The 26,135-nt window shown below is 46.1% G+C and overlaps 2 protein-coding genes across 9 annotated transcripts in view; both read left to right on the top strand.

Annotated features, from left to right (window-relative positions):
- Positions 1 to 14,720, top strand: part of LOC139537976 (putative inhibitor of apoptosis) — a 72,330-nt gene extending 57,610 nt beyond the window's left edge. For 5 of the 8 annotated variants that reach the window (XM_071339906.1, XM_071339907.1, XM_071339905.1 and 2 more), the window contains 4 exons: positions 1,789 to 1,887; positions 2,062 to 2,214; positions 13,348 to 13,389; positions 13,647 to 14,720. In XM_071339906.1, the coding sequence (XP_071196007.1) occupies positions 1,789 to 1,887; positions 2,062 to 2,214; positions 13,348 to 13,389; positions 13,647 to 13,840 (488 nt within the window). In that variant the 3' untranslated portion in view covers positions 13,841 to 14,720. Of the gene's footprint in view, positions 1 to 1,788; positions 1,888 to 1,964; positions 2,215 to 13,347; positions 13,390 to 13,646 lie in introns of those variants that run through there. The other 3 variants (XR_011667647.1, XM_071339902.1, XM_071339903.1) reach the window with 3 other exon arrangements.
- Positions 14,721 to 15,436: 716 nt separating this feature from the next.
- LOC139537974 (large ribosomal subunit protein uL23) lies at positions 15,437 to 25,183 on the top strand. Its single transcript, XM_071339897.1, has 5 exons — positions 15,437 to 15,550; positions 18,672 to 18,852; positions 20,840 to 21,016; positions 23,320 to 23,389; positions 25,121 to 25,183. Exons 1-5 carry the CDS (start codon positions 15,526 to 15,528, stop codon positions 25,133 to 25,135), a joined length of 468 nt encoding a protein of 155 aa, XP_071195998.1. The 5' UTR covers positions 15,437 to 15,525; the 3' UTR covers positions 25,136 to 25,183.
- Positions 25,184 to 26,135: the final 952 nt, after the last annotated feature.

Below are 26,135 nucleotides of genomic sequence, written 5' to 3'. Positions count from 1 at the left end.
CTTGGCTGTGTGCTTAGGGTCGTTGTCCTGTTGGAAGGTGAATCTTTGCCTCAGTCTGAGGTCCTGAGCGCTCTGGAGCAGGTTTTCATCAAGGATCTCTCTGTACTTTGATCTGTTCATCTTTCCCTCAATCCTGACTAGCCTCCCAGTCCCTGCCGCTGAAAAACATCCCCACATCATGATTCTGCCACCACCATGTCCAATTTGTAAGTCGCTCTGGATAAGAGCGTCTGCTAAATGACTTAAATGTAATGTAAATGTGTCACCGTAGGGATGGTGCCAGGTTTCCTCCAGACGTGACGCTTGGCTTTCAGGCCCAAGAGTTGAATTTTAGTTTCATCAGACCAGAGAATCTTGTTTTTCATGGTCTGAGAGTCCTTTAGGTGCCTTTTGGCAAACTCCAAGTGGGCTGTCATGTGCCTTTTACTGAGGAGTTGCTTCTGTCTGGCCACTCTACCATAAGGCCTGGTTGGTGGATTGCTGCAGAGATGGTTGTCCTTCTGGAAGGTTCACCCATCTCCACAGAGGAACTCTGGAGCTCTGTCAGAATGACCATCGGGTTCTTGGTCACCTCCTGACCAAGGCTCTTCTCCCCTGACTGCTCAGTTTGGCCGAGCGGCCAGCTCTAGGAAGAGTCTTGGTGGTTCTAAACTTCTTCTATTTAAGAATGATGGAGACCACTGTGTTCTTGGGGACCTTAAATGTGGCAGATATTTTTTTGGTACCGTTCCCCAGATCTGTGCCTGCACACAATCCTGTCTCGGAGCTCTAAGGACAATTCCTTCGACCTCATGGCTTTGTTTTTGCTCTGACATGCACTGTCAACTGTGGGACCTTATATAGACAGGTGTGTGCGATTTCCAAAGCATGTACAATCAAGTTCTAGAAACATCTCAAGGATGATCAATGGAAACAGGATGCATCTGAGCTCAATTTCGAGTCTCATAGAAAAGGGCCCGAATCATTTTACATTTTTCATAAATTTGCCTGTTTTCGCTTTGTCATTATGGGGTATTGTGATGTCATTGTGGGGTATTGTGATGTCATTATGGGGTATTGTGATGTCATTATGGGGTATTGTGATGTCATTATGGGGTATTGTGATGTCTTTGTGGGGTATTGTGATGTCATTATGGGGTATTGTGATGTCATTGTGGGGTATTGTGATGTCATTATGGGGTATTGTGATGTCATTATGGGGTATTGTGATGTCTTTGTGGGGTATTGTGATGTCATTATGGGGTATTGTGATGGTATTGTGTGTAGATTGAGGACATTGTATTTATATAATCAATTTTAGAATAAGGCTGTAACGTAACAATGTGGAATAGTCAAGGGGTCTGAATACTTTCCGAATGCACAGTATGTATGGTAGTATTATAAATGTTGTATTGTAGATATGTAGTGGTGTAATAATGTTATATACCATTTTTATTTTTGCACACAAAAAATTTGCCTCTAGGAAGAGTAGCTGCTACTATAAAATTGAGATTCTCCCCAAGTGAACCTAACCCAACTCTCTCTCCCTCCCCTCCCTCTTTCTCTCTCTCTCTCTCCCTCCCTCTTTCTCTCTCTCCCTCCCCATCCTCTCTCTCTCCTTTTCCCTCTACCTCCCCCATCCCCTCCCTCCCTCCCTCCCTCCCTCCCTCCCTCCCTCCCTCCCTCCCTCCCTCCCTCCCTCCCTCCCTCCCTCCCTCCTATCTCTCTCTCTCTCTCCCCCTTCCTCTCTCTCTCTCTCTCTCTCTCTCTCTCTCTCCCCCTTCCTCTCTCTCCCTCTCCCTCCTCCAGACGGTCATTCATTCTTAAAGAGACACCAGGCAGCGTTGGTCCAGCGTCTGAAGAGTGTTGAGTCTGTCCTGGAGCACCTCCGAGAGCAGAACGTCATCAGTACGTCTGCTTATCTACTACTAATATACTACTACATGTTATATACTACGTGTTACTCCTCTCCACTGTCTCTTCAGGTGGAGAGGAATACAGTGGTCTCCAGGGCCAGTCCTCCCAGCAGCAGACAGCCAGACTGATAGATTTGGTGCTGACCTCTGACCCCTGTCTCTTCAGGTGGAGAGGAATACAGTGGTCTCCAGGGCCAGTCCTCCCAGCAGCAGACAGCCAGACTGATAGACTTGGTGCTGACTAAAGGAAACGCAGCAGCTGAGGTCTTCAGGAACTGGATCCAGAAGAACGATGTCTACCTGCTCAGAGACCTCATGGGTAAAACTTCACCTCTGACCCCTAACCCTAACCTGCTTAGACCTCATGGGTAAAACTTCACCTCTGACCCCTAACCTGCTTAGACCTCATGGGTAAAACTTCACCTCTGACCCCTAACCTTAACCTGCTTAGACCTCATGGGTAAAACTTCACCTCTGACCCCTAACCTGCTTAGACCTCATGGGTCAAACTTCACCTCTGACCCCTAACCCTAACCTGCTCAGAGACCTCATGGGTAAATCATCACCTCTGACCCCTAACCCTAACCTGCTCAGAGACCTCATGGGTAAATCATCACCTCTGACCCCTAACCCTAACCTGCTCAGAGACCTCATGGGTAAATCATCACCTCTGACCCCTAATGTCTGACATCCAATTGGAGAACACACTATTTTATTGTTCCAAGTATGACAAACAATTGTTTGAGCCTTCCTTTGAGGACTTGCACTGGGCCTCCATTGAGGTTCCATGGGGCAAGCAGTACCGATAAATGGCCACTAGATGACAGTAGAGACCTAGTCTTGGGTCTACCCTGTCTAACCATCAGTTTAGGGACCTTATTCCATCAATATGTCGATACCACTCCACAACCGATTTCAGATCTTGACCAGTAATGTCCAATTGGGTGAGTAATGATGATCCTTGCCCACCAGACCAGACCAGACTGCCCCTAGACTACTGTTACACCAGACCAGACTGCCCCTAGACTACTGTTACACCAGACCAGACTGCCCCTAGACTACTGTTACACCAGACAGACTGCCCCTAGACTACTGTTACACCAGACAGACTGCCCCTAGACTACTGTTACACCAGACAGACTGCCCCTAGACTACTGTTACACCAGACAGACTGCCCCTAGACTACTGTTACACCAGACAGACTGCCCCTAGACTACTGTTACACCAGACAGACTGCCCCTAGACTACTGTTACACCAGACAGACTGCCCCTAGACTACTGTTACACCAGACCAGACAGACTGCCCCTAGACTACTGTTACACCAGACCAGACAGACTGCCCCTAGACTACTGTTACACCAGACCAGACAGACTGCCCCTAGACTACTGTTACACCAGACCAGACTGCCCCTAGACTACTGTTACACCAGACCAGACTGCCCCTAGACTACTGTTACACCAGACCAGACAGACTGCCCCTAGACTACTGTTACACCAGACAGACTGCCCCTAGACTACTGTTACACCAGACAGACTGCCCCTAGACTACTGTTACACCAGACCAGACTGCCCCTAGACTACTGTTACACCAGACCAGACTGCCCCTAGAACTACTGTTACACCAGACCAGACAGACTGCCCCTAGACTACTGTTACACCAGACAGACTGCCCCTAGACTACTGTTACACCAGACAGACTGCCCCTAGACTACTGTTACACCAGACAGACTGCCCCTAGAACTACTGTTACACCAGACAGACTGCCCCTAGACTACTGTTACACCAGACAGACTGCCCCTAGACTACTGTTACACCAGACAGACTGCCCCTAGACTACTGTTACACCAGACAGACTGCCCCTAGACTACTGTTACACCAGACCAGACAGACTGCCCCTAGACTACTGTTACACCAGACCAGACTGCCCCTAGACTACTGTTACACCAGATCAGACTGCCCCTAGACTACTGTTACACCAGATCAGACTGCCCCTAGACTACTGTTACACCAGACAGACTGCCCCTAGACTACTGTTACACCAGACCAGACTGCCCCTAGACTACTGTTACACCAGACAGACTGCCCCTAGACTACTGTTACACCAGACCAGACTGCCCCTAGACTACTGTTACACCAGACAGACTGCCCCTAGACTACTGTTACACCAGACCAGACAGACTGCCCCTAGACTACTGTTACACCAGACCAGACAGACTGCCCCTAGACTACTGTTACACCAGACCAGACTGCCCCTAGACTACTGTTACACCAGACCAGACTGCCCCTAGACTACTGTTACACCAGACCAGACTGCCCCTAGACTACTGTTACACCAGACCAGACAGACTGCCCCTAGACTACTGTTACACCAGACAGACTGCCCCTAGACTACTGTTACACCAGACAGACTGCCCCTAGACTACTGTTACACCAGACCAGACTGCCCCTAGACTACTGTTACACCAGACCAGACTGCCCCTAGAACTACTGTTACACCAGACCAGACAGACTGCCCCTAGACTACTGTTACACCAGACAGACTGCCCCTAGACTACTGTTACACCAGACAGACTGCCCCTAGACTACTGTTACACCAGACAGACTGCCCCTAGAACTACTGTTACACCAGACAGACTGCCCCTAGACTACTGTTACACCAGACAGACTGCCCCTAGACTACTGTTACACCAGACAGACTGCCCCTAGACTACTGTTACACCAGACAGACTGCCCCTAGACTACTGTTACACCAGACCAGACAGACTGCCCCTAGACTACTGTTACACCAGACCAGACTGCCCCTAGACTACTGTTACACCAGATCAGACTGCCCCTAGACTACTGTTACACCAGATCAGACTGCCCCTAGACTACTGTTACACCAGACAGACTGCCCCTAGACTACTGTTACACCAGACCAGACTGCCCCTAGACTACTGTTACACCAGACAGACTGCCCCTAGACTACTGTTACACCAGACCAGACTGCCCCTAGACTACTGTTACACCAGACAGACTGCCCCTAGACTACTGTTACACCAGACAGACTGCCCCTAGACTACTGTTACACCAGACAGACTGCCCCTAGAACTACTGTTACACCAGACCAGACAGACTGCCCCTAGACTACTGTTACACCAGACTGCCCCTAGACTACTGTTACACCAGACTGCCCCTAGAACTACTGTTACACCAGACTGCCCCTAGACTACTGTTACACCAGACCAGAATGCCCCTAGACTACTGTTACACCAGACAGACTGCCCCTAGACTACTGTTACACCAGACAGACTGCCCCTAGACTACTGTTACACCAGACAGACTGCCCCTAGACTACTGTTACACCAGACCAGACAGACTGCCCCTAGACTACTGTTACACCAGACCAGACTGCCCCTAGACTACTGTTACACCAGACCAGACTGCCCCTAGACTACTGTTACACCAGACCAGACAGACTGCCCCTAGACTACTGTTACACAAGAGATGAGTCTTCAGTAAAGACTTAAAGGTTGCGACCCAGTCTGCGTCTTTCACATGGGTAGGCAGACCATTCCATAAAAATGGAGCTCTATAGGAGAAAGCCCTGCCTCCAGCTGTTTGCTTAGAAATTCAAGGGACAATTTGGAGGCCTGCGTCTTGTGACCGTAGCGTACGTGTAGGTATGTACTGCAGGACCAAATCGGAAAGATAGGTAGGAGCAAGCCCATGTAAAGCTTTGTAGGTTAGCAGTAAAACCTTGAAATCAGCCCTTGCCTTAACAGAAAGCCAGTGTAGGGAGGCTAGCACTGGAGTAATATGATCAAATTTTTGGGTTCTAGTCAGGATTCTAGCAGCCGTATTTAGCACTAACTGAAGTTAATTTAGTGCTTTATCCGGGTAGCCGGAAAGTAGAGCATTGCAGTAGTCTAACCTAGAAGTAACAAAAGCATGGATTCATTTTTCTGCATCATTTTTAGACAGAAAGTTTCTGATTTTTGGGATGTTACGTAGATGGAAAAAAGCTGTCCTTGAAACAGTCTTGATATGTTCGTCAAAAGAGAGATCAGGGGCCTCCCGGGTGGCGCGGTGGTCTAGGGCACTGCAGCGCTAGCTGCGCCACCAGAGTCTCTGGGTTCGCGCCCAGGCTCTGTCACAGCCGGCCGCGACCGGGAGGTCCGTGGGGCGACGCACAATTGGCCCAGCGTCGTCCGGGTTAGGGAGGGTTTGGCCGGTAGGGATATCCTTGTCTCATCGCGCTCCAGCGACTCCTGTGGCGGGCCGGGCGCAGTGCACGCTAACCAAGGGGGCCAGGTGCACGGTGTTTCCTCCGACACATTGGTGCGACTGGCTTCCGGGTTGGAGGCGCGCTGTGTTAAGAAGCAGTGCGGCTTGGTTGGGTTGTGCTTCGGAGGACGTATGGCTTTCGACCTTCGTCTCTCCCGAGCCCGTACGGGAGTTGTAGCGATGAGACAAGATAGTAATTACTAGCTATTGGATACCACGAAAATTGGGGAGAAAAGGGGGTAAAATGTAAAAAAAAAAAAAAAAAAAAAAAAAAGAGAGATCAGGGTCCAGAGTAACGCCGAGGTCCTTCACAGTTTTATTTGAGATGATTGTACAACCATCAAGATTAATTGTCAGATTCAACAGAAGATCTCTTTGTTTCTTGGGACCTAGAACAAGCATTTCTGTTTTGTCCGAGTTTAAAAGTAGAAAGTTTGTAGCCATCCACTTCCTTATGTCTGAAACACAGGCTTCTAGCGAGGGCAATTGTGGGGCTTCACCATGTTTCATTGAAATGTACAGCTGTGTGTCATCCGCATAGCAGTGAAAGTTAACATTATGTTTTCAAATGACATCCCCAAGAGGTAAAATATATAGTGAAAACAATAGTGGTCCTAAAACGAAACCTTGAGGAACACCGAAATTTACAGTTGATTTGTCAGAGGACAAACCATCTACAGAGACAAACTGATATCTTTCCGACAGATAAGATCTAAACCAGGCCAGAACTTGTCTGTGTAGACCAATTTGGGTTTCCAATCTCTCCAAAAGAATGTGGTGATCGATGGTATCAAAAGCAGCACTAAGGTCTAGTAGCACGAGGACAGATGCAGAGCCTCGGTCTAATGCCATTAAAAGGTAATTTGCCACCTTCACAAGTGCAGTCTCAGTGCTTTGATGGGGTCCTGACCCCAGTCGACAGTAGAGAGTTATCCTGGACTTGTTGGCGTTGAGCCTCACCAGAAACGACTTTGAGTTCAATGTGAAGCACTATCTCCAGATACATGGTACAGCCATAGGAAAGACATTTGCAAATTTGTACACAAGTTTTTGCGAAGAAACTGCTTTTCTTAAATGTAAGACCTTACCATTGCTGTAGCTCAGGTATCTGGCTGATATTTTTGGACTGTGGGGAGGCTCCACCTCTGAATTCAGGGAATTCATAAACATTTTGAACTCACATCACTATCATACATAATTTGCAATACGAAACATTTTAACAATTGGCAACTAAAGTTTTCTTTAAGGAAACAGACATGCCCTCGTTCACAAATGTAGTTTCCATCCAAAGCACACATGGGGGTTGATCAAATCACAACTTATACTTTTCCACAGAATCTGTAGTTTCCCTGGGGATATAGAGGCGGCCACAAGAACACTCTTCTCGGCCTTAAGGCCCAGAAGGAGGTTCCTGAGAGAGGCTGAGGTCAATCAGACCATGGAGCATATCAGGTAGAGGGGAAAAACTACCCTGTGGTTCCATTTGTGGGGATTTATTCTCAGGCTCTGGTGGGGCTGAACTTAAATAAAAATTTAAACAGGCCCAGAATGATTGTGAGGCCTTGAGAGAGGAAGCGTCAGAGCCGGTGTAGTAGGATTCAATCTTAGTCCTGTATTGACAATTGCCTGTTTGATGATTCGTCTGAGGGCATAGCAGGATTTCTTATAAGCTTCCGGATTAATGTCCCGCTCCTTGAAAGCGGCAGCTCTAGCCTTCAGCTCGGTGTGAATGTTGCCTGTAATCCGTGGCTTCCGTATTGAGCGAGTCACATGTACTTCCTGCTTTAGTTTTTGCTTGTCAGCAGGAATCAGGAGGATATAATTAATGGTCAGATTTGCCAAATGGAGGGCGAGGGAGAGCTTTGTACGCGTCTCTGTGTGTGGAGTAAAGGTGGTCTGCAGTTCTTTTCCCTCTTGTTGCACATGAGACATGCTGGTAGAAATTAGCTCAAACAGATTTAAGTTTGCCTGCATTAAAGTCCCCGGCCACTAGGAGTGCTGTTTCTGGATGAGCATCTTGTTTGCTTATGACCTTATACAGCTGGTTGAGTGCGTTCTTAATGCCAGCATCAGTTTGTGGTGGTAAATGGAAAAGTACAGATGGAATCTATCTTGGTAGATAGTGTGGTCTTCTGCTTATCATGAGATACTCTACCTCAGGCGAGCAATACCTCGAGAATTCATTTATATTAGACATCACGCACCAGCTGTTATTGACAAAGACACACACTCCCACCCCTCGTTTTACCTGAACCAGCTGTTCTTTCTTACCGATGCACGGATAACCCATCCAACTGTATGTCGTCGTTCAGCCACGACTCGGTGAAACATAAGATATTGCAGTTTTTAATGTCCCGTTGGTAGGACAGTCTCCAACAGAGCTCATCCAGTTTATTCTCCAGTGATTGCACGTTGGCCAATAGAACGAGTGGTAGAGGCGGGTTACCCACTCGCTGACAAATTCTCAGAAGACACCCCGATCTCCGCCCCCTGTACCTCCATCTTTTCTTAATGTGAATGACGGGGATTTGGGCCTGGTCCGGGAGCAACAGTATATCCTTTGCATCAGACTCATTCAAGAAAAACTCTTAGTCCAGATCGAGGTGAGTAATCGCTGTTCTGATATTCAGAAGCTCTTATTGGTCATAAGAGACAGTAGCAGCAACATTATGTACAAAATAAGTTACAAACAATGAGAAAGAACACAAAATAGCCCGTAAAACGTCAGCCATCCCCTCCGGCACCATCTCTTGGAGTCCTCCCTGGGATTTCTGAAGTGGTTTAGGATAAAGCTACAGATCTATTGTACTTGTCATGATGATTATTATGTATTGTCTGGATTCTCTTTACCTTTGAATCATTTTGTGTGGTTTTGGTATATATGGTATGATGGAAATAATTCTTCATAGGCCTATGATAGTTTGAAATGTGAGTGAATATTTATAGGAATTGAATCATTATAACCCTAACCCTTATTCCCCATCCCCTACAACGCCAACCCTTATTCCCCATCCCCTACAACCCTAACCCTAACCCTTATTCCCCATAACCCCAACCCTTATTCCCCATCCCCTATAACCTTAACCCTTATTCCCCATCCCCTTTAACCCTAACCCTTATTCCCCTATAACCCTAACCCTTATTCCCCATCCCCTAAAACCCTAACCCTTATTCCCCATAACCCCAACCCTTATTCCCCATCCCCTTTAACCCTAACCCTTATTCCCCTATAACCCTAACCCTTATTCCCCATCCCCTTTAACCCTAACCCTTATTCCCCTATAACCCTAACCCTTATTCCCCTATAACCCTAACCCTTATTCCCCTATAACCCTAACCTTTATTCCCCTATAACCCTAACCCTTATTCCCCTATAACCCTAACCCTTATTCCCCTATAACCCTAACCCTTATTCCCCTATAACCCTAACCCTTATTCCCCTATAACCCTAACCCTTATTCCCCTATAACCCTAACCCTTATTCCCCTTTAACCCTAACCCTTATTCCCCTATAACCCTAACCCTTATTCCCCATCCCCTAAAACCCTAACCCTTATTCCCCATAACCCCAACCCTTATTCCCCATCCCCTTTAACCCTAACCCTTATTCCCCTATAACCCTAACCCTTATTCCCCATCCCCTTTAACCCTAACCCTTATTCCCCTATAACCCTAACCCTTATTCCCCTATAACCCTAACCCTTATTCCCCTTTAACCCTAACCCTTATTCCCCTATAACCCTAACCCTTATTCCCCTATAACCCTAACCCTTATTCCCCTATAACCCTAACCCTTATTCCCCTATAACCCTAACCCTTATTCCCCTATAACCCTAACCCTTATTCCCCTATAACCCCAACCCTTATTCCCCATCCCCTTTAACCCTAACCCTTATTCCCCTATAACCATAACCCTTATTCCCCATCCCCTAAAACCCTAACCCTTATTCCCCATAACCCCAACCCTTATTCCCCATCCCCTTTAACCCTAACCCTTATTCCCCTATAACCCTAACCCTTATTCCCCATCCCCTTTAACCCTAACCCTTATTCCCCTATAACCCTAACCCTTATTCCCCATCCCCTAAAACCCTAACCCTTATTCCCCATAACCCCAACCCTTATTCCCCATCCCCTTTAACCCTAACCCTTATTCCCCTATAACCCTAACCCTTATTCCCCATCCCCTTTAACCCTAACCCTTATTCCCCTAAAACCCTAACCCTTTTCCCCTATAACCTTAACCCTTATTCCCCATCCCCTATATTCCCAACCCTTATTCTCCATCCCCTATATTCCCAACCCTTATTCCCCATCCCCTTTAACCCTAACCCTTATTCCCCTATAACCCTAACCCTTATTCCCCTATAACCCTAACCCTTATTCCCCTATAACCCTAACCCTTATTCCCCTTTAACCCTAACCCTTATTCCCCTATAACCCTAACCCTTATTCCCCTATAACCCTAACCCTTATTCCCCTATAACCCTAACCCTTATTCCCCTATAACCCTAACCCTTATTCCCCTATAACCCTAACCCTTATTCCCCTATAACCCCAACCCTTATTCCCCATCCCCTTTAACCCTAACCCTTATTCCCCTATAACCCTAACCCTTATTCCCCATCCCCTAAAACCCTAACCCTTATTCCCCATAACCCCAACCCTTATTCCCCATCCCCTTTAACCCTAACCCTTATTCCCCTATAACCCTAACCCTTATTCCCCATCCCCTTTAACCCTAACCCTTATTCCCCTATAACCCCAACCCTTATTCCCCATCCCCTTTAACCCTAACCCTTATTCCCCTATAACCCTAACCCTTATTCCCCATCCCCTTTAACCCTAACCCTTATTCCCCTAAAACCCTAACCCTTTTCCCCTATAACCTTAACCCTTATTCCCCATCCCCTATATTCCCAACCCTTATTCCCCATCCCCTATATTCCCAACCCTTATTCTCCATCCCCTATATTCCCAACCCTTATTCCCCATCCCCTATAACATCAACCCTTATTCCCCTATATTCCCAACCCTTATTCCCCATCTCCTATATTCCCAACCCTTATTCCCCATCTCCTATATTCCCAACCCTTATTCCCCATCCCCTATATTCCCTCTATTTGAAAGCACTTCTGAGTCATTATTCTTATTTAATATATGCTGGTGTGTTTCTAAATACACATGTATAGATCTTGTAGCTATCACTAGCCTAGTATATAGACCTTTCCTTTTGAAGGACTTATCGGGAAATATTCTAACCCTAACCACCCCTGAGTCCTAACCCCTAACCCTAACCTCTGACCCCCATACCTAACCCTAACCTCTGACCCCCATACCTAACCCTAACCTCTGACCCCCATACCTAACCGTAACCCCCCCAACCTCTAACCCTAACCCCCCTGAGCTCTAGCTCTAACCCCAACCTCTGACCCCCATACCTAACCACCCTTGAGCACTAACCCCCCCCCGAGCACTAACCCTAACCCCCCCCCCCCCCCTGAGCACTAACCCTAACCCCCCCTGAGCACTAACCCCTAGGGAGATCCAGTCCCTTTTCCCACATAAGTTTAGTTGATGCTTTTACCTACAACTAGAATTGTTTACAAATTAACTTGAATATATTCCCCTATTTTTTTATGGTAAAATACGCTCCTCCTCCTCCCCCCTATTCTTCTTTTTCTTGTGTTTTTTGTAGTTCATTCTTAGCACTTTGAAGGGATGGTTAGATGTACCTGTGCTAGCTTGACCTCTACAGATGTCTATGGAACAGTTATGCTCTTCTTTTTGTTGTTGTTGACACAACCCTCCAAAAGGCATGTGCTGCTGACTCTAGTTTTGTCTAATCTTGATTATTGTCCAGTCGTGTGGTCCAGTGCTGCAAAGAAAGATCTAGTTAAGCTGTAGGTGCTGAAAATACCAAATTGTTTGCATAGTCAACTTACACACAGCTCTGACACACACACTTACCCCACCAGACATGACACCAGGGGTCTTTTCACAGTCCCCAAATCCAGAACAAATTCAAGAAAGCGTATAGTATTATATAGAGCCATTATTGCATGGAACTTCCTTCCATCTCATATTGCTCAAATAAACAGCAAACCTGGTTTCAATAAACAGATAAAGCAACACCTCGCGGCACAACGCCTCTCCCCTGTTGGACCTGGATAGTTTGTGTCTATGTATTGATATGTAGGCTACGTGTGTCTTTTTGAAAATGTATGTAGTTCTGTCCTTGAGCTGTTCTTGTCCATTAATGTCCTGTATTATGTCATGTTTTGTGTGGACCCCAGGAAGAGTAGCTGCTGCTTGTGCAACAGCTAATGGGGATCCTAATAAAATACCAATTACCAAAAATACCTTCACCTATCCTGCACAGAGACCTCTGGGTAAAACATCATCTTTGACCCCTAATATCTGACCCCTAACCTGCTATAGACCTCTGACCCCTAACCCTAATCTGATCAAAGACACCTTGGGTAAAACATCACCTCTGACCCCTAACCTGCTAGAGACCTTATGGGTAAAACATCACCTCTGACCCCTAACTTCTGACCCCTAACCTGCTAGAGACCTTATGGGTAAAACATCACCTCTGACCCCTAACGTCTGACCCCTAACCTGCTAGAGACCTTATGGGTAAAACATCACCTCATTGGTAAGGTCGTGTTCCCCTGCTCAGACGTTGCATTAAGCAATGTCTGCGTACCACAGTATCAACTGTGCTGTCGGGCTCTCCCTAGTCCCCTAACCAGTAGTCCCATGGGCCCCTAACTCCTAGCCCCCTGACCCCTCACTCCCTAGTCCCCTAACCAGTAGTCCCATGGGCCCCTAACTCCTAGCCCCCTGACCTCTCACTCCTTAGTTCCCTAACTCCTAGCCCCCTGACCCCTCACTCCCTAGTTCCCTAACTCCCTAAACAATAGTCCTGTCCTCCAGGTTTGGGAGGGGTGGAGAGATGTTCTGACCATGTCACTGTGAGAATGATTGGTGGGTAGAGCTGGGGTTAGAGTTCAGGAACACAACTGATCTAGGTAGGCAATCAACTCTATGTAATAAAGCCCTACTCCGTGACATCATCAGACTGACATCGTGTCTAGCCTAGTTAGTCCCAGTTCAGTCCAACTCAGTTTCATTTCATTTCAGACTTCTGTTTAATTCTTGTTCTCAATGCACCTTTCAGCCCAGGCAAATGAAGCCGCATCACCGAGTCAAGATCTCTCAGGTACACACACTTTCACATACACACACTAGGCTGCTTTCAGCTGTGGCTGAGACAGGCTGCCTTGGAACTGGGATGGGTGGGGTCAGTCTCCTCATCCAATGGGAAGGGGGGAGAGCATGTCTGTTTTATGTCTCTCCATACTTACTTCTCTATTCTTCCATCTCCCTCCCTCCCTCACTCCTCTCCCCCTCCCTTCTCTCCCTCCCCTCCCCTCCTCCCTCCCCTCCTCTCCCCTCCTCCCTCCTCCTCCTCTCTAGACCTGCCGATGGAGGAGCAGCTACGGCGATTGCAGGAGGAGCGGACCTGTAAGGTGTGTATGGACAAGGAGGTGAACATTGTCTTCATCCCGTGTGGTCACCTGGTGGTCTGTAAGGAGTGCGCTCCCTCCCTGAGGAAATGTCCCATCTGCAGAGGACTGGTCAAGGGCACTGTCCGAACCTTCCTCTCCTAGAAGACCTCGGAACCAGGGACCCTCCCTGAGGAAATGTCCCATCTGCAGAGGACTGGTCATGGGCACCGTCTGAACCTTCCTCTCCTAGAAGACCTCGGAACCAGGGACCCTCCCAAACTTCTTTGAGTTTGTCTCCTATCTACTCCTAGAGAATAGCTATTCTCTATTCCAAGTGTGTCAATCTCTATTCCTGGAAGGCTGTGTTTGCTGGTTTTTCTTATTTCCTTTAATTTTGTGTCCAATGAATTCCTAGAGAATCAGGTGAGGGGAGTTCCTAATGAATCAATAAAGACCTAGACAGTCAGGTGAGGGGAGTTCCTAATGAATCAATAAAGACCTAGACAGTCAGGTGAGGGGAGTTCCTAACTAATCAGTGACCTTTATTGATCAATCAAGTACAAGAGAGTAGTGAAAACCTGCAGACCCTCGAGGACTGGAGTTTGACACTATCCCATAAGCAACGTCTCTGTCTCTAATCATATCGGAATGTAGCCTGTTAAACGTACCTGCTTAACCATTAACTAATATGTTCCTGTATAGATATACACATTACAGAACTCTGTAGGAATGCATGAGGTTATATAACTAACTATAATTGTCCATCTATGTAATCAGTCCATTGATAGAGCATACAACTACGACCTGTAGTTGTAGTTCCAACTGAACAGATGATGTGTAGTAACTAGTAAAGGCCTCTGCATCCCGAATAGCTCCCTATTTAGGGCACATAGGGCACTGGTCAAAAGTAGTGTACTATATAGCAAATAAGATGCAATTTGGAACGCAGAGGCATATGTAACAGCCAGTCAAGGCCCTCGCATGTAAAGGGTAGGATGACTATTCTCATGTTTGATGTCTCAAATAAAGGGTATGATGGCTATTCTGATGTTTTTCTTCTGGAAAGAATTGACGTTGGAAAATCAGTAAGATGTGAGATGTATCATTCATTCCAAATAAGAATTTGTTCTTAACTGACTTGCCTAGTTAAATAAAGGTTACATTTACAAAATAAATACAACCAAATATTCTCTACACCAGACCACTGTCACATCTACCCAACAACACATAGTGAGCTGTAGTCCACTGAGCTACAGTTGCCATGTAGCAGTATCATAGTTAGCTGTAGTCCACTGAGCTACAGTTGCCATGTAGCAGTATCATAGTTAGCTGTAGTCCACTGAGCTACAGTTGCCATGTAGCAGTATCATAGTTAGCTGTAGTCCACTGAGCTACAGTTGCCATGTAGCAGTATCATAGTTAGCTGTAGTCCACTGAGCTACAGTTGCCATGTAGCAGTATCATAGTTAGCTGTAGTCCACTGAGCTACAGTTGCCATGTAGCAGTATCATAGTTAGCTGTAGTTCACTGAGCTACAGTTGCCATGTAGCAGTATCATAGTTAGCTGTAGTCCACTGAGCTACAGTTGCCATGTAGCAGTATCATAGTTAGCTGTAGTCCACTGAGCTACAGTTGCCATGTAGCAGTATCAAAGTAACTGTAGTCCACTGAGCTACAGTTCCCGTGTAGCAGTATGTAATTTCAAATATTTTTTGCCTCTTCCGAGAAAAGGTGACCTCTAACTACAAGTACAATGATGCAGTTCGCCAGTCTCGCGATATGTGAGTGCCGCTTTCTCGCCCCTGTATTATAGCTGTGAAAACCCCAATCATTCTTCCTTTCTCAACATGGCACCAAAGGCGAAGAAGGAAGGTTCGTGAATCTGTACATTGTTTTCCCGTAAAGTCAGATAAAATGAACAACCACGTATGTTCTATGTACATGTTTACCAAGATGAATATATAGCTATATTATACCGATGAATATCACAGACGTGCGTATTTTGTGTAAGGTCACTAAATGTGGAACGGTCCAGCCGGCTAGCAGCAACGTCAGGCTATGCTATTTAGCTAAGTTCCACGTTGGCCTATCTATAATTTCGAATTCCTCCTGGATAAACACTGGACTCCGCTGTCTGTGTGGTCCAATAATCATTGTTTCAAAGGCCCTCTTAAGTTGGGCACATGCTGGTTTTGTCAGGTCCGTATTAACACTATTCCCCCATAGTACTGTGTGGCATATGCATGTGAAGTTCTAGCTAGGCTAACGTTAGCTAGCTACTTAGCGAATATTTTTGTATGGCCCTACATTTGATGCGACCGAGACGTTTAATTATGGTACAAGTACATTATCTACTATCAAAATGCCCATTGTGTAGCCCAACTAGCTAGTTGACGTGCTTCAGTTGATATAGTTGATGTGACTGCCCGGTCTAGTCATGTAAGCCTAACACGCTGACTAGACCGGGTGTGCGTCATCGCTCTCATGTTGACTGTTCATCCACACTCAGGACACACAGACTGAAATATCAAAATGAACTCTGAACAAACTAGATTCATTTTGGGACAGGTCGAAACGCATGAAACCTGGCATTTTAGCTAGCAAGCTTGCTGTTTCTAGCTGCTTTGTCCTGGGATATAAACATTAGGTTTCGTTTACCTTAAATGCACAAGGTCTTCTACTACGACAATTAATCCATACCAAGTTCAATTTAACTGTCGTTATAGGGTTTACAATGATTTCAGAATATAGTCTTTAGATCTTGCTGTAACTCCTAAATGATCAACAGAATAAACGTTCAGTAGTTAATCTATTTGTTTGTATTATGTTTCCATGTGTTGTGTTTTCTCCTGCTTTTTTTCATGCAATGTTTGACTGTAAACTCAGCATTGCATCAAATTGTGTAAACTATGAGCAAGAATGAATGTCAGCCACATGTTATATTTACAACATCAACGTGACCCAAAATTAATATGATTGTTTTTTGTAATTGTTGTCTAATGGCAGCTAGGAATTTGGCTACAACTAGGTCTACAGATTATACCATTATTTAACGGTGAAGTTGAAAGTTAAGCGGTGTTGCCATGTACCTACTATGTTAACATTTAGGTTATTGGTTAGGGTACTGTGAAATGTGAGTTTTAGATAACACTAGCCTATTAACGACTTGTTGGTGGTTTAGCAACACAACCGAGGTGTGCACAACTATGGGGGGAAAACTGGGTTGGCTTAGATCGTTGGCAACATGTAAACTATATTTAGTCTCCAATGTTTATTTTAAATGTAAGTTAATTTGCACAAATAGAGCTTGTCTCATATACATCGTTAGTAGTTGGTTGGCTAGCTAGACATTTTTTGTTGTTGCCATATTAGCATTGCCATGAAATCAGTCTCAACACCTCAGACGTGTATTCCCCTCATGGCAGGTTCTTGACGTTCTTTCTTGCGTTGTGGTCATCCAGAACCTCAACTGGCTGACTTCTGCCCCATGGAAGTCCCCACATCGTTTTCATGAAGTTGTCCGTTAACCCATCTTATAGATGGAAATATTGAAGCGTCTCTGGTGTAGCCTAATGGTTTAATACTTGGTAAATTATCGATTGCATATGCATGAGTGTCGATATTTAGCCTAATTACAAAATTGCTTGGTAATCTTCGCTTGTTTATAACATTGCAAGCTTTGACTATTTACAGTGCATTTGGAAAGTATTCAGACTACTTGCTCTTCCACATTTTGTTACGTTACAGCCTTATTCTAAAATTGATTAAATATCTCTCCCTAATAAATCTACGCACAAACTACCCCACAATGACAAAAGCGTGAACAAGGTTTCAGACATTTTTACTAATGTATTAAAAAACAAAACAGATACATTATTTACATAAGTATTCAGACCCTTTGGTGGAGATATTTCTAGAACCTGATTGGATTGGCGGTCACAGGAGATACAAATGGTTGTTTATATATTTAGGAGATATTTCAATCATATTTAGTGGAGATTCTGTGTGTGTGAAGTGATGGAGGGCAAACCTGTGGTGAATTCAATTAATTGGACATGATTTGGAAGGTACACACCGGTGGTCTATGTAAGGTCCCACAGTTGACAGTGCATGTCAGAACAAAAACCAAGCAATGAGGTCGAAGGAATTGTTCGTAGAGCTCTGAGACAGTATTGTGTCGAGGCACAGATCTGGGGAAGGGTACCAAAAGAATATCTGCCATCCATTTTAGAATAAGGCTGTAACGTAACAAAATGTGGGAAAAGTCGACGTTTTGGCGGTCACAGGAGATACAAATGGTTGTTTATATATTTAGTGGAGATTCTGTGTGTGTGTGAAGTGATGGAGGGCAAACGGTGATCTAACGATGCGTAGTTGTACCAGAGGTCTGAGGCAGGTGTTACTGGTCAAGTGAAATGTTAATAAAGACTGTTTTGAGAAACGGCTGGAAAATGGCAACCTGTTCTACCAATGAACGTAGCCTGAGGATGTTTTGGGGAAATCTGGCCCAGAACTCTTAACAGTTAAGTTTTTAGATGTCCCTTTAGACCATGGTCCATGATGGGGCAACTCAGAGAAATCAATGTGAATTCCTACTCAAATCCCCCCAGTCCTGTTAGATTTCTTTGTAGCCGGATTTGGTGTTTAGATGTCTGGATGATAGAAATCTGCTTTAACATCCGCCCTCTAACCACTTAATGTTCCCTGTCCTTGTTAGCTGTCCCTGCCTAAACCCAGTTGTAACGTCTTATCTCCCTCTGTAGCTGTCCCTGCCTAAACCCAGTTGTAACGTCTTATCTCCCTCTGTAGCTGTCCCTTCCTAAACCCAGTTGTAACGTCTTATCTCCCTCTGTAGCTGTCCCTTCCTAAACCCAGTTGTAACGTCTTATCTCCCTCTGTAGCTGTCCCTGCCTAAACCCAGTTGTAACGTCTTATCTCCCTCTGTAGCTGTCCCTGCCTAAACCCAGTTGTAACGTCTCATCTCCCTCTGTAGCTGTCCCTGCCAAGACCGAGGCCAAGGTAAAGGCCCTGAAGGCCAAGAAGGCTGTTCTGAAGGGAGTCCACAGCCAGAGGAAGAAGAAGATCAGAACCTCCCCGACCTTCCGCCGCCCCAAAACCCTGCGCCTCCGCAGACAACCCAAGTACCCCCGCAAGAGTGCCCCGCGCAGGAACAAGTACGCTGAAAGTTATACAGTACATGCACACTTGTTTGACTTGTACTTTGTGAATGTGATCTATACAGAATATTGTCTGTTAGGAGGGATCCCCTCTTTATAAACCACTGATGGTTCAGTCCAGGTCAGTTTGTCTGTTAGGAGGGATTCCCTCCTTATAAACCACTGATGGTTCAGTCCAGGTTAGTTTGTCTGCTAGGAGGGATTCCCTCCTTATAAACCACTGATGGTTCAGTCCAGGTCAGTTTGTCTGCTAGGAGGGATTCCCTCCTTATAAACCACTGATGGTTCAGTCCAGGTCAGTTTGTCTGCTAGGAGGGATTCCCTCCTTATAAACCACTGATGGTTCAGGTCAGTTTGTCTGCTACGGGGGGATTCCCTCCTTATAAACCACTGATGGTTCAGTCCAGGTCAGTTTGTCTGCTAGGGGGGTTTCCCTCCTTATAAACCACTGATGGTTCAGTCCAGGTCAGTTTGTCTGCTAGGGGGGATTCCCTCCTTATAAACCACTGATGGTTCAGTCCAGGTCAGTTTGTCTGTTAGGAGGGATTCCCTCCTTATAAACCACTGATGGTTCAGTCCAGGTCAGTTTGTCTGCTAGGGGGATTCCCTCCTTATAAACCACTGATGGTTCAGTCCAGGTCAGTTTGTCTGCTAGGGGGGATTCCCTCCTTATAAACCACTGATGGTTCAGTCCAGGTCAGTTTGTCTGTTAGGAGGGATTCCCTCCTTATAAACCACTGATGGTTCAGTCCAGGTCAGTTTGTCTGTTAGGGGGGATTCCCTCCTTATAAACCACTGATGGTTCAGTCCAGGTCAGTTTGTCTGTTAGGAGGGATTCCCTCCTTATAAACCACTGATGGTTCAGTCCAGGTCAGTTTGTCTGTTAGGAGGGATTCCCTCTTTATAAACCACTGATGGTTCAGGTCAGTTTGTCTGTTAGGGGGGCTTCCCTCCTTATAAACCACTGATGGTTCAGTCCAGGTCAGTTTGTCTGTTAGGAGGGATTCCCTCCTTATAAACCACTGATGGTTCAGTCCAGGTCAGTTTGTCTGCTAGGGGGGATTCCCTCCTTATAAACCACTGATGGTTCAGTCCAGGTCAGTTTGTCTGTTAGGAGGGATTCCCTCCTTATAAACCACTGATGGTTCAGTCCAGGTCAGTTTGTCTGCTAGGGGGGATTCCCTCCTTATAAACCACTGATGGTTCAGTCCAGGTCAGTTTGTCTGCTAGGAGGGATTCCCTCCTTATAAACCACTGATGGTTCAGTCCAGGTCAGTTTGTCTGCTAGGGGGGATTCCCTCCTTATAAACCACTGATGGTTCAGTCCAGGTCAGTTTGTCTGCTAGGAGGGATTCCCTCCTTATAAACCACTGATGGTTCAGTCCAGGTCAGTTTGTCTGCTAGGGGGGATTCCCTCCTTATAAACCACTGATGGTTCAGTCCAGGTCAGTTTGTCTGCTAGGAGGGATTCCCTCCTTATAAACCACTGATGGTTCAGTCCAGGTCAGTTTGTCTGCTAGGGGGGATTCCCTCCTTATAAACCACTGATGGTTCAGTCCAGGTCAGTTTGTCTGTTAGGGGGGATTCCCTCCTTATAAACCACTGATGGTTCAGTCCAGGTCAGTTTGTCTGCTAGGAGGGATTCCCTCTTTATAAACCACTGATGGTTCAGTCCAGGTCAGTTTGTCTGTTAGGGGGGATTCCCTCCTTACAAACCACTGGACTGTAAAGCAGGACCAACATGCTGGTCTCAGCTGAAGGGTGTGTAGGTAAGATCATGTCCACAGTGTCTGAGTAGAAGTGCTGCCCTAGGATTTCTAGCTCATCTCCTGCACAGTCAGGATGTAACATGTTGGCTTGCAGAGGGGCCATTTGAAGGACTTAGATTGGATCCTCGGTTTAAAGTTTGGATCACACTGGTCTAATGAACTGCTCTCCTTACCCATCCCTCCTCCTCCCTTTCCACACGTCTTCCCTCTCCCAGGTTGGACCACTATGCCATCATTAAGTTCCCTCTGACGACAGAGTCTGCCATGAAGAAGATCGAGGACAACAACACCCTCGTCTTCATCGTAGACGTCAAGGCCAACAAGCACCAGATCAAACACGCAGTCAAGAAGCTGTACGACATCGACGTGGCTAAGGTCAACACGCTCATCCGGTAAATAACAATTTAATGTATCCTAACATTACTAACCTGAATGTAGTCCAGGCATCACTACCTCTTAACTGACTCATTAGACTCCATAGATACATACTGTACTGCCTGCTTGTCTGACCTGGCCACCTAGTACATTTGTCCATTACCTTCGTAGCTGTAGTGGAGTTGGTTAATGGCTGCCTCCATGTTGAGCCGTGAGGTCAGAGTAGGGTTGGAGGAGATCTGACAGAATAGAGGGTGGAGCTGGTTTAGGGCTGACCCCATGTTGAGCCGTGAGGTCAGAGTAGGGTTGGTGGAGATCTGACAGAATAGAGGGTGGAGCTGGTTTAGGGCTGACCCCACGTTGAGCCGTGAGGTCAGAGTAGGGTTGGAGGAGATCTGACAGAATAGAGGGTGGAGCTGGTTTAGGGCTGACCCCATGTTGAGCTATGAGGTCAGAGTAGGGTTGGAGATCTGACAGAATAGAGGGTGGAGCTGGTTTAGGGCTGCCTCCATGTTGAGCTGTGAGGTCAGAGTAGGGTTGGAGGAGATCTGACAGAATAGAGGGTGGAGCTGGTTTAGGGCTGACCCCATGTTGAGCTATGAGGTCAGAGTAGGGTTGGAGGAGATCTGACAGAATAGAGGGTGGAGCTGGTTTAGGGCTGACCCCATGTTGAGCCGTGAGGTCAGAGTAGGGTTGGAGGAGATCTGACAGAATAGAGGGTGGAGCTGGTTTAGGGCTGACCCCATTTAGTGTATTGTTTTCTTGATGGGCTGTTCGTCGACCAAGATTTCTTTAGTAGGGTAGTTGGAAATTGATGATTTTTTCCCCCCATGGTGCACAAGACAGCGGTCTGATTTGTGCCTTTTGGGGGAGGCTTATGGTAGAGAAATTAACATTAAATTCTCTGACAACAGCTCTGGTGGACATTCCTGCAGTCAGCCCTGTCAACTTGAGACATCAGTGGGATGTAACAAAACTGCACATTTTACAGTGGCCTTTTATTGCCCCCCCCCCAGCACAAGGTGCACCTGTGTAATGATCCATGCTGATTAAACAGCTTCTTGATATGTCACACCTGTCAGGTGGATGGATTATCTTGGCAAAGGAGAAATGTTCACTAACAGGAATGTAAACAACTTTGTGCACAACATTTTAAAGAAATAAGCTTGGAACATTTCTGGGATGTTTTATTTCAGCTCGTGACACATGGGACCAACACTTTACATGTTGCGTTTTATATTTTTGTTGTGTGTGTATATATAGGCTACTTACTAGTGCTTTGAAATGCAATCAAGCATTTTAGTTTTGAAATGAAATGCGCTTTAAATAATTATCCTAAACAATAAATGAAGAGCAATTCACAAACAGTTTTTAGTCTTTGCTGTAATATAGGCTTTATTTTCTCGTTAGAACAGACTTATTTTTTTTAGTAACACTACTTTCTCTGGATCTGCAGTAGTTTCCACAACTAAATCAAATGTCTTCCACACATCTGACTTCCCCTTTACCTCCTGAACAACCAGTAAACATTCCCCCCATTACGAGTCTTTTTCACGTCCACCGCATCATTTTGCTTTTACCGAGTTTAGAACCAATGATGATAGGCTAGAAGTCAGGCCCTATTGGTCATGTGAGGCAATAGAACGTTTTTCCTGAACAAATGAGGGCTTTCGTTAACAGAACTTTTCAGTCAGAAACAAGTAAGAAAGTAAATAGCTATAATTATTTAGCAGCCTCAACCCCAGCAGCACCATAACCACTTTCTGTGGTGCCTGTTCGCTGCAGCAGGAGAGATGTGCCAGTCACACAGGCACTCGCTGTCCGGTTTTAACAGAGATGTGCCAGTCACACAGGCGCTCGCTGTCCGGTTTTAACAGAGATGTGCCAGTCACACAGGCACTCGCTGTCCGGTTTTAACACAGTATGGCCATAAGACGCCTGACTCCAAGGGAGTCTGATTTAATCAAACTGGGAGCTTAAAGCATCAGACAAGCAAACACAGGGTGTCAATATATGAAAAAATACGTCTTAAAATAGTTTGGTCGAAAGAATAGACAACTTTCGGCCGACCAAGATTTTTGTTCGGGGACAGCCCTAAGCTGGTTGAAGATACCCAGTGAAGAGTTATTTATGATGAAAGGTGATGGCACTATGCTCAGCACGACCCCCCCCCCCCCCCCCCCACCATCGCTAGGTTTTGGTCCAGTGTAGATGTATAAGTGGTTTCTTTGACGACAACTGGGAAATGGATTTCTTTATCCCACCTGAAACAAACATGAGGCCGTACGTGTTCTAATAATAATCCTCTCTGTCCTCCCAGGCCGGATGGTGAGAAGAAGGCGTATGTCCGTCTGGCTCCAGATTACGATGCGTTGGATGTTGCCAATAAGGTGAGACTGACGGTAACGTCTCAATAGTCTCCTGGGGGTATGACTGACGGTAACTTCTCAATAGTCTCCTGCGGTATGACTGACGGTAACGTCTCAATAGTCTCCTGCGGTATGACTGACGGTAACGTCTCAATAGTCTCCTGCGGTATGACTGACGGTAACGTCTCAATAGTCTCCTGCGGTATGACTGACGGTAACGTCTCAATAGTCTCCTGCGGTATGACTGACGGTAACGTCTCAATAGTCTCCTGCGGTATGACTGACGGTAACGTCTCAATAGTCTCCTGGGGGTATGACTGACGGTAACGTCTCAATAGTCTCCTGCGGTATGACTGACGGTAACTTCTCAATAGTCTCCTGCGGTATGACTGACGGTAACGTCTCAATAGTCTCCTGCGGTATGACTGACGGTAACGTCTCAATAGTCTCCTGCGGTATGACTGACGGTAACGTCTCAATAGTCTCCTGCGGTATGACTGACGGTAACGTCTCAATAGTCTCCTGCGGTATGACTGACGGTAACGTCTCAATAGTCTCCTGCGGTATGACTGACGGTAACGTCTCTATAGTCTCCTGGGGGTATGACTGACGGTAACGTCTCAATAGTCTCCTGCGGTATGACTGACGGTAACTTCTCAATAGTCTCCTGGGGGTATGACTGACGGTAACTTCTCAATAGTCTCCTGCGGTATGACTGACGGTAACGTCTCAATAGTCTCCTGCGGTATGACTGACGGTAACGTCTCAATAGTCTCCTGCGGTATGACTGACGGTAACGTCTCAATAGTCTCCTGCGGTATGACTGACGGTAACGTCTCAATAGTCTCCTGCGGTATGACTGACGGTAACGTCTCAATAGTCTCCTGCGGTATGACTGACGGTAACGTCTCAATAGTCTCCTGGGGGTATGACTGACGGTAACGTCTCAATAGTCTCCTGCGGTATGACTGACGGTAACTTCTCAATAGTCTCCTGCGGTATGACTGACGGTAACGTCTCAATAGTCTCCTGCGGTATGACTGACGGTAACGTCTCAATAGTCTCCTGCGGTATGACTGACGGTAACGTCTCAATAGTCTCCTGCGGTATGACTGACGGTAACGTCTCAATAGTCTCCTGCGGTATGACTGACGGTAACGTCTCAATAGTCTCCTGCGGTATGACTGACGGTAACGTCTCAATAGTCTCCTGGGGGTATGACTGACGGTAACGTCTCAATAGTCTCCTGCGGTATGACTGACGGTAACTTCTCAATAGTCTCCTGCGGTATGACTGACGGTAACGTCTCAATAGTCTCCTGCGGTATGACTGACGGTAACGTCTCAATAGTCTCCTGCGGTATGACTGACGGTAACGTCTCAATAGTCTCCTGCGGTATGACTGACGGTAACGTCTCAATAGTCTCCTGCGGTATGACTGACGGTAACGTCTCAATAGTCTCCTGCGGTATGACTGACGGTAACGTCTCAATAGTCTCCTGCGGTATGACTGACGGTAACGTCTCAATAGTCTCCTGCGGTATGACTGACGGTAACAGCAGATATTTGTATTGTATCGCCAGACTAACTCACCTGATTCAACTCAGGGGCTTGATGACTAGTTGACAAGTTGAATCTGGTGTGCTTGTCCAGGCTACGACAAAAGACCACCTGCGCTGTGACTCATAAATAGCCTATGATGCTTTATAACTGCCCTATGAATCCTGGCTAATACCTGTCTTGTCTTTTCCAGATTGGCATCATATAAACGGCTGCTGGGGAGATGTACAGAGGAATAAATGTTTGTAAAAACGTACCGCTGTCTTGTCCCGTATGTTATTGGTTGATTCATATCTGCTCTGTCTGGTGGGATGTTCTGATGTATTTAATATCATAGAGAACTCACATCTGTTATGAAGCTACACACAATGTAGTGTAAAAATATCCCATGACTTGTAGGTGATTGGTGCAAGAAATTAACCAATGGATGGATACCTGCACACTGAGTATTCCCATTTTGGTGTTGAGATGTTGCACAATAAAACATGTGCATTTTTCAGTCTGCAGCTATCTTTATTATATATAAACTATCAATATAGCAGTATGTCGACACCTCTTCAAATTAGTGGAGTCAGCTATTTCAGTCTAAAACAGATCACACAGCTATGCAATCTCCATAGACAAACATTGACAGTAGAATGGCCTTACTGAAGAGCTCTGTGACAATTAACGTGGCACCGTCATAGGATGCCACCTTCAAGTCAGTTTGTCAAATTTCTTCCCTGCTAGAGCTGGCCCGGTCAACTGTAAGTGCTGTTATTGTGAAGTGGAAACGTCTAGGAGCAACAACGGCTCAGCCGCGAAGTGGTAGACCACAGAGGACGAACGCCGAGTCATGAACCATGTCTGTCATCGGTTGCAACACTCACTACAGAGTTCTAAAATGTCTCTGGAAGCAAAGTCAGCACTTCAACTTTGCTTGGGGCTTCGTGAAATGGGTTTCCATGGCAGAGCAGCCACACAAGCCTAAAATAACCATGCGCAATCCCGGGAGTCGGCTGGAATGGTGTAAATCTCGCCGCAACCAGGCTTTGCAGCAGTCTGAAACCGGAGGCATGCAGAGGCCAAATTGAGCTCATCACATTACCGTGCCCCTCAAATTACGTAACAATCATTGACATGATTAGTTAACAGGTGAGGGCGGGAGGTCCTGTATAAACACAAACTCACTTCACAACAGCTCGGCAAAAAGTATTGTAACGACCCTG

This window comes from Salvelinus alpinus, chromosome 13 (assembly GCF_045679555.1).
Source record: "Salvelinus alpinus chromosome 13, SLU_Salpinus.1, whole genome shotgun sequence".
Taxonomy (NCBI): Eukaryota; Metazoa; Chordata; class Actinopteri; order Salmoniformes; family Salmonidae; genus Salvelinus; species Salvelinus alpinus.
The sequence above is the reverse complement of the archived record's forward strand: the minus strand, read 5'-3'. Positions and strand labels throughout refer to the sequence as shown.

Bases quoted from the DNA above. Each gene is read 5' to 3' on its own strand.
- LOC139537974 (XM_071339897.1), top strand. From the start codon at position 15,526: ATGGCACCAAAGGCGAAGAAGGAAG. The intron at 15,551-18,671 runs GTTCGTGAATCT...CTCCCTCTGTAG, and splicing joins ACCAAAGGCGAAGAAGGAAG to CTGTCCCTGCCAAGACCGAG. The intron at 21,017-23,319 runs GTAAATAACAAT...CTGTCCTCCCAG, and splicing joins AAGGTCAACACGCTCATCCG to GCCGGATGGTGAGAAGAAGG.